Raw genomic sequence first — 12,833 nt, 5'->3', positions numbered from 1 at the left:
CTACATATGGATGAGACTCCTACAATGCAATTTCTGTCTGTCTCAGCCACAGAGGCACTGTACAAATAGGTTGGGGAAGCTTGTTGATGATAAAAGCATTAAGAGGAGGAGAAAAAAATTCAGAAATTAGCATTTAAAGAAGCTGAAATCTGCTTGTTCTGCTCCGCGAGAGAACTCCCAAAGCACCAATGGCTTCCTTCAGCTTCTGAAAAGCAAAGAAAGTGTTTTCTTATGAACCTAGTTCTGGTGAAAGGAGCAGAAAACAGGCTCATGAACGGAATCTATAGGGCCGGCCATCTATTCATAGTGACACTTGACTACAGTGATCTGAAAATAGTTTTCAGAGAACACAGATACTGTGCCCCCCACCCCAAAAAAGCCCACTGAGGAATGTCTAGAAATGTAGTACTTTCCCTCGAAGGTGATATCCATTTTTGAAATACATTGCACAAGTAACATTTGAACAGTCAGTTAATGATTTAAATTGCTAAACTTTTGTTTGTCCCCTGCTCTCTCCCTCCGAGAACTCCATCAGTGTGCTCTGCTCCTGGACCTGTTTGCACTGTTACAACTATCAGTTATTAGTATTAATGTTATGGTTATTTATAAGTTATGTATTGTTTCTTGTATTGTTTATAAGTTTTATGTAAACCTCCCTGAGCCTCCAGGGAGGGTGGTATATAAATATAATAAACAAACAAACAAGTAAACAAACTTTTAAGATTATTTTTAAAGAAACTGAAACTCTGACCCAGTAAATTGCAGTTCTCCTGTCAAGGGACAGGAGAACTTTGACATGCTTGAGTGCCTCTTCCCACAATACCTGGAGGCAGGAAATCGATTGCACTTTCCATCTCCAGGGGAGGAGCCCACTCCTCAGTCTTTTTCCTGCCTCTGTCTGAGGTTTTCCTTAGAGGAGCTCCTTTGATTACACTTTGTTCTTTCTTGCCACATGTGTTCCCTTCTGTGTGCCTTTCCCTTTTCATTCAATGATCAAGGAAAAAAGAGTTTTTAAGTCTGTAAGCAAGTGGATAAAGGGCTGCATCTTTGTGGCATATAAATATCAGGGCCTTCAAGTCCCAGAGGGGATCATGGCTCATTCAACAAGTGCTTCCTTGTCAGCAGCATTCAACACTAAGGCATCCTCCGCAGATATATGCAAGGTTGCGACCTGGCCTACAGTGCCAACATTTATCAGGCACAAGATGGACTCTATTGCTGTGGTTGAGGCAGCAATTTGGCAAATAGTCCTACAGCAAGTTGTGTGGTCTGACTTATCTCATCTCAGATGAGTCTTGAAACTTCCCAAGCAGATCAGAGGAAAGGGACAGAGAGCTGAGTACAATACCTCCAGTTATGATGGTTGGTGTGCTGTGATGTGTATGCCAAGGAAGAGAATGGAAGCTTCCATTAAGCCCTCCTGCAAGCACAAGTGTGCTTATGTAGATATAGACTGAGTGCTTGGTCAGATTTAAAAATTCATTTAATGCTGCAAACAGAATGAAAATCTAGCAGCTGTCCCAAGCTCTTTGCAGGAAACTTGCTTATGTGGAAGAGCATGTACACTCAATAGAGGACCCTACTGCTTCTGGGAAGGAAATGTATGTTTTAAAGATATGAGATTTATTCTTGTCAGTACAATTTTGTTTTGTAAATGAACACTTTGCATATGAAAACTTTCTATTGCATTTTTGGTTTTAATTGGGCATATAACTTTAGTTTTATACCTAATTCTAAACAAATATAGATCCAAATGTAGATCAAAAAACCTACACAATGAGACCTTCGAAAGGAAAGGGGGATTTTACAAACCTGAGATAGCTCTCAGACTTGCAAAAACAAAACAAAACAAAAAACCTTAAGAAGTTAAAAGAGTGGGCTAAAGTCCTTATAAATTCAGAAAGGCAACTGAGATCTTGTTAAACTATGGATAATGTTTTGGGGTGCACAACAACATTGGCATGGAAAAGCATGGATTGTGTCGGTGGAAGGACCTCCCTGAGAAAGAAAATAAAATGGGGGTGACAACAGTTGGGGGCTCAAAATGGGAAAGTAAGTTGTGAGGGGGACACGAAAAGGGACAGAAATGGCCAGTGGGAAACTAAAAAGCACTGATGAAGGCAGAAAAGAAGGATAAGTAGTAGGGGCAAGAAAATAAAGGCTAATAGGTGGTAAAAAAGGGACAAAGTGAAAGGGGGTGTTGGAGAAATGGGGGGCCTGCATGGAGCCGGTAGGATCTCCTTCCCCATGAACACAGTCCTTACCTGAATGAAACTGAATTCCCTCCAGTTGAGAGCATTGGCGATTGAAGGGAGTGAAGTTATGGCAAGTAAGGAGAGCAAACCCAGGGCCATGATGCCAAAAGAGATGTAAATCTCCATCCTCCAGACTTCCTCTTCTATCCAAGCATTTTCTTTCTTTTCCAGTGCCTATAGAAAAAAGAGTAAAAGCATGCAGGATAAACCAAGGGGCTTTCTTAAGATACTAATGGACTCTGCTTGTATTTAAAATATTTTTTTAATACAATTGTATGTTTATTACTAGGAGTTACTTATCCTGAAGATTATCAAAGATGGTAATGACTATGGCTGAGCACTTAACTGTGCCAACAGCCACTGGCTACATCAATCAATCAAATGCCATATATAAAGAACATAACGTGTCTGCACTGAGGTATTCACATTTGTTCACTTTGTATTTGGGTTTTCAGCAGTGGCTTCTTGGTATTGTACTTCACAATAAATCTGCCTGTGCACTCCACTGTGAACTTTGGGCTTTCTGCCTCACTTTGGCTGAACCTTCTTGTTGATTTATACTATATTTAGAAATTACCTTCCCAGAACAGCTTATGTGTTTTAGGTTCAGTTCAACTCTGTATTTGTATTCCCCAAATGATAAATGTTTGTGAATCAGCCATTGTCCCAGAGGAGCCATTCCAGGAGTTCAAATGAGCTGCTCAGCCCCATAACTCTGCATAAGAAGCAGGAGTTGTGTTAGCTGTTCTCAGCTCCCACTGAGGAACTTTTCACTCCATGCTGGGCACATGTGATTTAAGTGCAAACCCTGCTCATGAATTTATCTGCCACAGAAAAGTAGACCCCAACTGCATATTCTGGGCTCTATTTGGTGCTGCTGACCATGGTTAGGCATAATACTGGAGGGCAGGTAAACAGATGTGTGTGTGTGCCTATCAGAAAAACTGACATCTAGTTCTGGTACAAAACCAATGTCCTACCAGCACCACCGTAAAATGCACAGAAGCCACTGCAATATGATTTCTACAAGTGGCTTAAAGCACAAACACGAGAGATACAGAACCCCCACTGACCTCTAAGGGACATACCGATAACCTGCGCCTGCAAGTTCAGGACATTCTTTTGCCATTTAGGACTGCAATTAACATGGAGCATCAGCTCTGGTTTCAAGCTAAGACCACAAGTGTAGCTCTTGGAATCCTTGACTGCTCAGTGGCTTAATGGGATTTGGTTTAAGTGCATTTAGGAGAGAAGTGTTCAAGCTAATGGGAAAAAAAAAGAGATGGGATTTGTACTATATTACAGAGGCCGACACTCAGAGCCATCCATTTGTTCCATTAAATCGATGTGATTCGTGAAGCAAGGATGTTACTAGCAAAATGTAAGAAAAGAGAGAAATGGGCTGCGAAGGCTTGCTTAGGGTTATTTGCAAGCATCACAGAAGAGATACACAGCGGGAATTAACAGACAGCCATGGGACTGTATCCTCTGTGCTGAAAACCAAAGATGTTGTTTCCTAATTTATCTCGTATTTATTAATGACAGCAATCCTAAAATTAGTTAGGTGGAATGAAGTTAGCTTCATATGGAAACTTACTTTCATGATGATGGGCAAATATTTGAAATACGAAAAACGATGTATGCTAATACCTAAAGGTTTTTTCAGCAAAGCATAATAAACATGAGTGTTTTTCCAATGTTTAATGTTGTGGAATTTTTATGCCTGATACCCAAGATTAAACACTGTAAATCGATACAGGACCATTCTCCTGTCACCTTCACAGAGAAGTTCTTTCTAATTTCTACGTCTCGTGAGAATAAAGTAGTAGTAGTAGTAGTAGTAGTAGGAGGAGGAGGAGTAGAAGAAGAAGAAGAGTTGGTTCTTATATGCCACTTTTCTCTGCCCAAAGGAGTCTTGAAGTGGCTTACAGTTGCCTTCCCTTTTCTCTCCCCACAACAGTCACTCTGTGAGGTAGCTGAGGCTGAGAGAGCCCTGATACTACTGCTCGGTCAGAACAGCTTTCAGTGCTGTGGCTAGCCCAAGGTCACCCAGCTGGCTGCATGTGGAGGAGCCTAGAATCAAACCCAGCTTGCCACATTAGAAGTCTGTACTCCTAACCACCAAGTCTATGAGGGATCTATAAGTTGGCTGCGACTTGGCAGCACCTCCCCCCAACCAATGCTGACTAAAGATTCAAGGCCAATAGAGGGCATGAAGAATATAAAAATTCCCCTGGTGGATCTAAATCCAGTTTCTCTTCTCAACTCTCAAGAGTCACAAGGATTCATCAAGGATTTTAAAATATTTGGGGTGTTTATATTTTTAATATTTGCAATGTATTTAGCTAAATGTAAGTTAAAGATAATCTATTGGCACTCATTTTCCAGAAATTGTCGTGATTTTGTGTTCTTTCAAAAATATGTTAATATATGCACATGTATGAACACACACCCTGAAGCATCACCCTTAGGGATTAAGGCAGCCATTTTCAACTTTTTTTGCCACTGAGAAAACTCTGAAACGTTCTTCAGGTTTTGAGAAACCCCAGAAGTTGAGTGATTGTGCAGAATACGGTTGGGAAGAATAGCTGTGCACACGCCCACCGCGGCCCCTCCCTTTCCCACTCCCTCCAGGCCCATCACTGGCCATTCTGGGAGGGGTGGATTGAGATGACCATATATGGTCATATCTCCTGAAAAATGCTTAACAAATTTAAAAAAAATAAAAATTAACTTCCCCCCATTTGGGAAACCCTTCCAGAGCTGTCACCAAACCCTGGGTAAAGACAAAGCATCAAATTATCTTCACAGAGATACAATGAGCCAGTGAAACTGGGTATTTTGGATTTCAAAGTTCAGCCGACAGAATCAAAGGAAAAGTTTTAAGGTCAGTAGGCTAAAGAAGGAAGAGTCTGATACCTGTTTGACAGCCTCATTGAGTAACAGGTAACGGTGGGACCGTCGCATGGGTAGGCAAAAGCTGTAAGCTGCATGCAAGGCCGCACAGAAGAAACTTAGCAGGCCAATCTGTTTCCTGTGCTGTAGCCATTGGTCGAGCCAGTCTGGGAAGCGCCTGTATTTAGTGCAGTAGTACAGCTGAAAGATTGCAGCCAGCACTCCAGGAAGGTAGACAAGGGACAGCATGACGTAGGCGACACAAGGCAGCGTGGTGTTGACGACCTCCACGGGGATCTTGTAGAACTTGTTCTTATGGTCCCGAATGAAAGGGTGCAAAACTTGCCGGATGAAGTTGTAGGTGTAAAAGCACAGAAACAGAGCCAAGGCCAAGAAGACGGGGATCTTCCAGGCAGGGAGGAGGCGCAGAGGAATATTCTCAATTTCACGAGCTGCGGTTAAGGAGCCCCTGTCCACAGGAGTGAACCCCAGCATGTGAGAAATTTCAGCAACCACACGTTTGGCTTCCTGGTTGTCAGAGCAAATGAATACCTACAGCAAACAGAAGATATGTGAGCAACTGGCACTAAGATCTAAAGCACAGGAAGGTGATTAAACCAGAGGCAGGATGACTGCCTACCTAGCAACAATAAAGGTACATTTGAGCATTTTGAAGCACAGCACCCCCAAATAGGGTTGTGTGCTTCAGCGTCCAAAGTGGCCGTTCGAGCTCGAACCAGCCAGTGGTGCGGAGGGGGGGGGGAAGAGGAGGCGTGGGTGCCATTGGGCACACACATGCAGGGTGCCTGCGTGTGTGCACTGGCTGGTGCCTAGGCGCCTCCCCTCCCCCTCGTGCTGCACCCAACCCTACCCCCAAACATTCTGAGTTTGCTTTGGTGAGATTTCTGTACCCACACATGTGCTTCCTGCCATATGTTCCCTCTTCCCATGAGAACTGCCTTGGTTTTTTTTTCAAAGTTGTAGTTTGTTTTCAGACCAGAAAACCATCATCTGTACAGAAGTGTCTTTATGAGAAAAGTTGTTAACCCCACCACTGCATTCTCAGTTTGCATTCATACATATTTTATTTATCACATTTGCATCCTTCCTCTAAGGATTTCAGGAGGGCATATATGATGTTATCCCACTTTAGTCTTGCAATATTGTGGATATACCTCAGACTCATGGACAGTGAGTGACCTAATGGCAGTCAGTGAACTTCAAGGCTGACTGAGGATTTGGCTCACAGTCTCCTCAGTCTGAGCACAAATGATCTAAGATAAGACTGAGGTTATGAATTAGGTTCTTACTGCCTCAGCAATTACACATGGGTAGGAGAATGAGGAAGACTGTGCACAGCAAAATCCAAGGACTACAGGAATTTCAGGAACCTCCTTTTCCAAGACAATGGAAATACCTGGAGAGTATTTTGAGAGTGCAGCCTGAGGAAGGTGAGGTGAGTGGAAGGAGTCCAACAGAGTAAAATGCCACCTTCCAAAGCAACCATTTTCTCCAGCTGAACTGATCTCCTGGAGATCATTAGGGTTGCCAAGTCTATAGGTGGGGTCCCCCACTTTCTAAAAGGACCTTGCCCCCTTGAATTGCCCTCAACCTGGAAGAACATCACTTTTTAAAGCAATTTGCTTATGCCACCCAGAAGTGACAGGTTGCCAGCCTGGGTGGTGGTGATGCTCTGGTTTTTGAGCAAAATTATATGGCTTGAAGAAATTAAGTGTTTTGTCCAACAGCCAGAGCATTGGCCTCCCATGTGTCAATGTCACTTCTGGGTGATGTTGGTATGTTGGGAAGCAGCCCCCATCCCCTGCCAGCAGCACAGATGGACCTGGCAACCCTAGCTGTATTAGTGAGATATCTCCAGCCATCACTTGGATGGCAGCAACCCTATCTAGCCCCTACCAAGGGCAGCACATAATCCATTGTTCAAAACACTATGAAGTCCAGGTTTAAAAAAAACCAAAAACCCAAAGACAGAAGACTCAGGAAAGGTGAACTCTGTATTAGACAACAAATTATTATTAGATAGCAGAAAAGGAAAGACAGGGTGGCATAAGGGTTAAGAATTTCAGGCTAGGACTGAGCCACAGGGTACAAATGACCACTCAAATCACTCATGCTGGGAGTTCTTTGAACAGAATGGCCAGTGTTTTCTATTGGCCTATGTTTCCCCACCAGGAAAGCTTTAGTGACTGTCTGGGGCTGGGATGCTTAAACCTCTCTTCCCTTGCAGTCTCCATGGTAATTCTGGAACTCGCTCTATGCAGGCCTGCCCTTGACTTTAATCTGGAAACCGCAAGTGGTCCAGAATACAGCTGCCAGGGTCTTTACAACAACACCTCGGAGGTCCCACATCCAGCCCATTCTCCAGCAGCTGCACTGGCTTCCAGTTGAATTACGGATCAGACTTAAGCCCATTCCGCACCAGGATCAATGTTGCAAATTGGTTTCGGAACGAAAAAACGCCATTTTAAATAGTGGAATTCACCGTTGTGCATATCTGCCTTTGTAGTGGAATCCAGTTGCGTTTCTATCATTTCCCACAGGTTTCCGGTCTCGGCAAAAATCGCTATCCAGGAAGAGATATTTGCTGGGCTTTGTGCCGCCCCTGGCCGTCAATCAAACAAGCAGCCAATGGGCAGCCGTTATCATGCTCCCGAAAAGCCCCTTTCCCTTTAAGGCAGGTTAAAAACACACACACACACACACACACACACACACACACACACGTTGCAACGAATCTGCGTTGATTCATTGCAACGGAGAGACCCATCTAGCTGGCAGGTGGCGTGTGAGCTGCCGTTTAATTGTTGCCACACTCCCCCAAGTGAACCCCCCCCCTGTGCACAGGCGCGATTTTCGGCCGAAAATAAAGGGAACCAGCAAACGGGGCTGTGTGGTGCTTGGTGACTTAAAACAGCTCTGGGGAAGGACTGCAGCCGGGAAGCCTCGCTGGGTGAATGAAGGCTCGCCGGCTTGTTGCTCTCCGCTCGCTCCGAGGGAGGGACTTTGCTGAAACTGCAACAATGGTAATGCACAGAACTTTCCCGCTAGTGTTGCAGATTGGTTGCAAGAGTGTAGCGTTTTCCAGAGGGTGAATCCACTTTTTGGGATTTCCCTGGAAGCGCTACAATGAAGCGCTTTTTGTGGATCGGTGTCAGGAGTGTGGCAGATGTCTACGACATTGTGCATAACTGCATTTTAGTAGTGATTACAATTTGCCACACTCCTGCTAAAATGAATCTGTGCGGAATGGCCCTTAAGGTTCTGGTTATCACCTTTAAGGCCATACGTAGGTCTGGGCCCAGTGTACCTGAGGGATCGCCTCTCTGCTTACAGCCCCCAAAGAACCAGGGAAGCTCACTTGACTTCAACCAGGGCCAGAGCTTTCTCTATCCTGGCCCCCACCTGGTAGAATGAGCTCCCAAAGGAGATCAGGGCCCTAATGGAACTTGAACAATTCTGCAGGGCCTGCAAAAGGGAGCTCCTCCACCAGGAATTTGGTTGAGGTCAACCTGAACCACCACTTCCCATGGGCCTTCACCCTGAGCCTTCCTCTGGCACCCACTACTGTTCTGCTCAACCCACTGGGCTTTCAGTCTGTATTAATTTAATGTTCTCCATATTATTCTATTGTTCAACTATGTTGCTGTTATCACTGTATTAATGTTAAACTGAGTTATCTGTATTTTTTCTTTTATGTGAATCGCTCTGAGCCTTTGGGGAGGGTGGTATATATAAATATAATAAATTGGCCTTGATCTAAGTCACACTTTCAGCCCAAGCAACCTCACAGGGTTGCTGTGAGCACAAATTGGCAGAGGGGAGAACCATATAAACCATTCTGAGCTCCTTGTAGGAAGGGCAATGTAAACCTATGACAGGCTACCGTGCTGCTCATGTGGCAGATAAAAACAAAAATTACACAGAGCTCTGATCACAGGCCAAGAAAAAATGACTGTAACCACATTAAAGCCATGTAACAATGACAGAACATCACCTGTTTATTCCCATCCCTGGCACCTGACTGCAGTGTCCATGCTGATATAACGTTAAATCCTTTGACAACAGTGCTTGTTGGGAACAGTGACGCCAAGTACTCAGCATTGGATTCCTTGTGGTGGTTTATTTCCGCATTGTTGCTAACATCCACCAATGTTTTGCCAGACAGCTCGTCGCTAAGGTCACAGAGTGTGGTGTAGTGTTCTCTGAAAATTGCCACAAAGATAATATCTGTCTTCTTTATAGCATCTGCCTGGAAAGTCACTTCAGCTGCAGAAGGGAAGAGACTCATGTTGCGCTTTGGGTTCCGGCTTCCAATCACTACCTTGAAACCTGAGCACACCAGGCGCATAGAGAGGGAGCGGGCAAAGTCACCGCTTCCCAGAACGCCAATGGTCTTGCTGCCAGCAGCGGGGGCCAGGCTTGTGTCACTCTCCACATGCTGATGACCAAGGAGCGGCTTTGCCATGTCACCTCTTGGCATCCCGTTGACCTAAAACAAATGAAGGGAAATTTGTATCAAATATTGGGATGAAAATGGCATCCTGCTGTCCTGGAATAATGTATGAACCTTGCAAATTTTGGGATCCTGAACCAACTTTGGCAGTCACCCTGGGATAGCTGATGATCTGGTACCAGCATGACAGGACCAGAATCTACTTGGGTCATCTGCTTGACAAAGCAGACCCTAAATGGGCCTTTGGGATCAATATCTGGGGTATGGATGCACAAAGTAGCTCAGAAAACACCTCCACATCCCAGGTCCTGGCTTGAGATTGGCTTGGAGATTCTCCTACGTGGAGATCCTCCTACTTCCACCGTATGAACCAGCCTGAAATTTAAATGCTTCTAATTGCCATTCTTGAGCTACTTTTTTTACCCTGTTGAATTTAAATTCTATGTTGTAAGCGCATTTGGGTGTTCTGCTTTGAAAATAAAAAGGTTTGTAGAAATTAATAACACCCCAATTTTAAAGTTAGGGGGAAAACAGATGAAACTAAGACATAAAACAAAAGCAGCAGTAAAGCGATAAGGTTTAAATGTACATGACTTTATTTGAAAATACTACTTTTCCTTTGCAAGTGTAATTCACAAGGCTACATTTTTGAGGAGGAGAACAGCAAAAAAAAAAAAAAGCAGTTTAACCCTTTCTTCTTGTTCAAAAAGTAACTCCTGGGATTTTGGTACTCTTGCTGTGACAGTAATGCAAGTAAATTGTAAGCATTGACCCCCTGGAGATAAAAGAAATTCTGAGGTAATGGTTCCAGTAGGAGAACAGTAGATTAAAAGGTTAAAGAGCCCTCTTCTCTTTTGACACTGTTCTCCAGCTGCCTCAGCTGCATTTGAAAAAAGAAAAAAATATTTTTGAAGGAATGCAGAAGAAAATATAATATGCAGTCTGACCTTTAAAAAATGAGGGAGGGGAGAGAAGGAGAGAATATTATTACAAGACTCTTCCCATGCTAGCAAAGGTTGGAAAAGACTTCAAGAACAACAACAACAAAAACAAAAAAAGGGGGGGGAGAGAGGTACCACCCTCTGAGAAAAGGGGGGAGGGTTAGACTGATGCTATGCTTAATGACACATTTCTAAAATATGTTTTTCCTTCCTAATTGATCTGGAATGCTCAGCTACATTTCAAGATCACAGAAGATGTTATGAAGATCGCACAATTCAGTTCATGTATAAAAGGCAAGCCTCAAGTAGTTGCAGGTGAGGCCATAAAAGAAGGGAAGGATTTAACCCAGGGGTCCTGAACCTTTTTGAGTATGTGGGTACCTTTGGAATTCTAACACAGCTGCAAAATGGCCACCTTGGGAGGCGGAGTCATCTGCAAAATGGTTGCCACAGGAGACAAAACACATACATAAAGGAAGCCCTTGTAAAGGAGAAGAATGGTAATTAAAAATACACTGGAAAAGAGAGATGAGAGAAACCCTGCTAAATATAATCCCTTTCTAAAAATCTTGCTGGGCATCAAGAAAGCTGCCAATGGATGGTATCCCAACTGTAACTCTTCACCACTGATTAGTTTTGCTAATCAAATCTATTCCCTACCCCATGCTGTTAGTGTTTTAAATATTATCTTTCCCCCTTTAAAGTGTTAATAATGTAGGAGAGTGGAACATTTCTGATAGAACCATGTGGTGATTGAAGGGCTGAGATTTCTCTCCTCCCCCTGTGTAACCCAAATCCAAATTGGGGGCAGCACTGGCTTGTGCTTTGTAACCTTTGTTGCATCTGTTTGGTCATCGGTACAAGGGTTCAAATTACAGTTGATTAGTTTACCCTGAGTTTACTTTTAACAGTTATTTTTTTATGTACTTGAAGTAGATTGTAATCCTAAAAAAAAACTTTCAAAGGAATAAGCCCTATTGAATAAATGAGACTTGCTTCCAAGTAGATCTACTTAGGATTGCTCTCAAAGCATCATAAGGATTCCCCTCCCTTTCTAGATTTTCAATGCATTTTTATGACAGTCTTCATAAAGTCCCTTCATTTATACATTTTAGAGTACAGGACAAATCTTGAAGAGTCTCTGTCACTACAAATACGGATTAAAATCATAAAAAGGTAAAGGTAAAGGTATCCCCTGTGCAAGCACCGAGTCATGTCTGACCCTTGGGGTGACGCCCTCTAGCGTTTTCATGGCAGACTCAATACGGGGTGGTTTGCCAGTGCCTTCCCCAGTCATGACCGTTTACCCCCCAGCAAGCTGGGTACTCATTTTACCGACCTCGGAAGGATGGAAGGCTGAGTCAACCTTGAGCCGGCTGCTGGGATTGAACTCCCAGCCTCATGGGCAAAGCTTTCAGACGGCTGCCTTACCACTCTGCGCCACAAGAGGCTCATAAACGTTAAAATCATAACGTTAAAATCATAACGTTTTATAATTTCCTCATGTTAATGTTAATGTCGCTTTAGGATAGCAAGCTAAGGACAGACCCCTTTCCCATTGTTACAAAGAGGCAAGCATTAAGTCAACATTCACTTTTCAGAATATCAGAAGGCAGAGAAAGAAATGAGAGTAGGATGAGTTGGGTTATCATCTTTGAAGCAGTGTGACAACACCTAAGTGAAACTAGAAAAGGCTGTTTTGGTTAGGTATCCTTTGGAAAGTGTACAAAAAAAGGAAATGCATCAATATTCAGCATGTCGAGGTAGATTTTATCTACAGACTTCTTTGACCGTGGGCTGACAGCACTTCAAAAGTACAGCAAGCTTTCCCACAAGCAAAAACCACTGGTTACTTTTACATTCTGGCGTGAACACCAGGTGTTTGCAAAAGGCCCAGATCGCTTTGTTTTTCACAGGGCAATGAGATGATGCGGTATATTTAAGACTGCACTGTTAGAAAATGTAAGCAAGCCCAGGATATTAACAAACAACAAAAACAGAACCACAGGTCTCTGCCAGATATCTCCTATATAATTAATGGTGGATTTAAATAACACCATTGTTTAAATCACTGTTATAATGATCTCAAGGTGATTAAACCAGCTTCTCTAAGAAGTCACATGGCTGCTGATAGCTGAGTCATCAAAGATGCTGCAAGCCTTCAAATCTGATGGTATCATGTATAGCGTAAATATATTGGCCAAGCTGAACCAATAATTCTTCAGGTACAGTCCAGATAATGAAAACATCATCAAGCAATCTTTTATA

The 12,833-nt window shown here is 43.3% G+C and overlaps 1 protein-coding gene across 4 annotated transcripts in view; it reads right to left on the bottom strand.

Moving 5' to 3' along the window:
- The window catches only part of STEAP3 (STEAP3 metalloreductase), a 40,896-nt gene that overhangs the window by 6,796 nt on the left and 21,267 nt on the right, over positions 1 to 12,833 (bottom strand). For all 4 annotated transcript variants that reach the window (XM_077320295.1, XM_077320293.1, XM_077320294.1 and 1 more), the window contains exons 2-4: positions 9,166 to 9,660; positions 5,175 to 5,702; positions 2,265 to 2,429 (exon numbers count right to left, since the gene is read on the bottom strand). In XM_077320295.1, coding sequence (XP_077176410.1) covers positions 2,265 to 2,429; positions 5,175 to 5,702; positions 9,166 to 9,651 — 1,179 coding nt within the window. In that variant the 5' untranslated portion in view covers positions 9,652 to 9,660. The remainder of the gene's footprint in view (positions 1 to 2,264; positions 2,430 to 5,174; positions 5,703 to 9,165; positions 9,661 to 12,833) is intronic.

Source organism: Paroedura picta, chromosome 2, assembly GCF_049243985.1.
Source record: "Paroedura picta isolate Pp20150507F chromosome 2, Ppicta_v3.0, whole genome shotgun sequence".
NCBI lineage: Eukaryota > Metazoa > Chordata > Lepidosauria > Squamata > Gekkonidae > Paroedura > Paroedura picta.
This window is presented reverse-complemented; position numbering and strand designations above follow the sequence as displayed.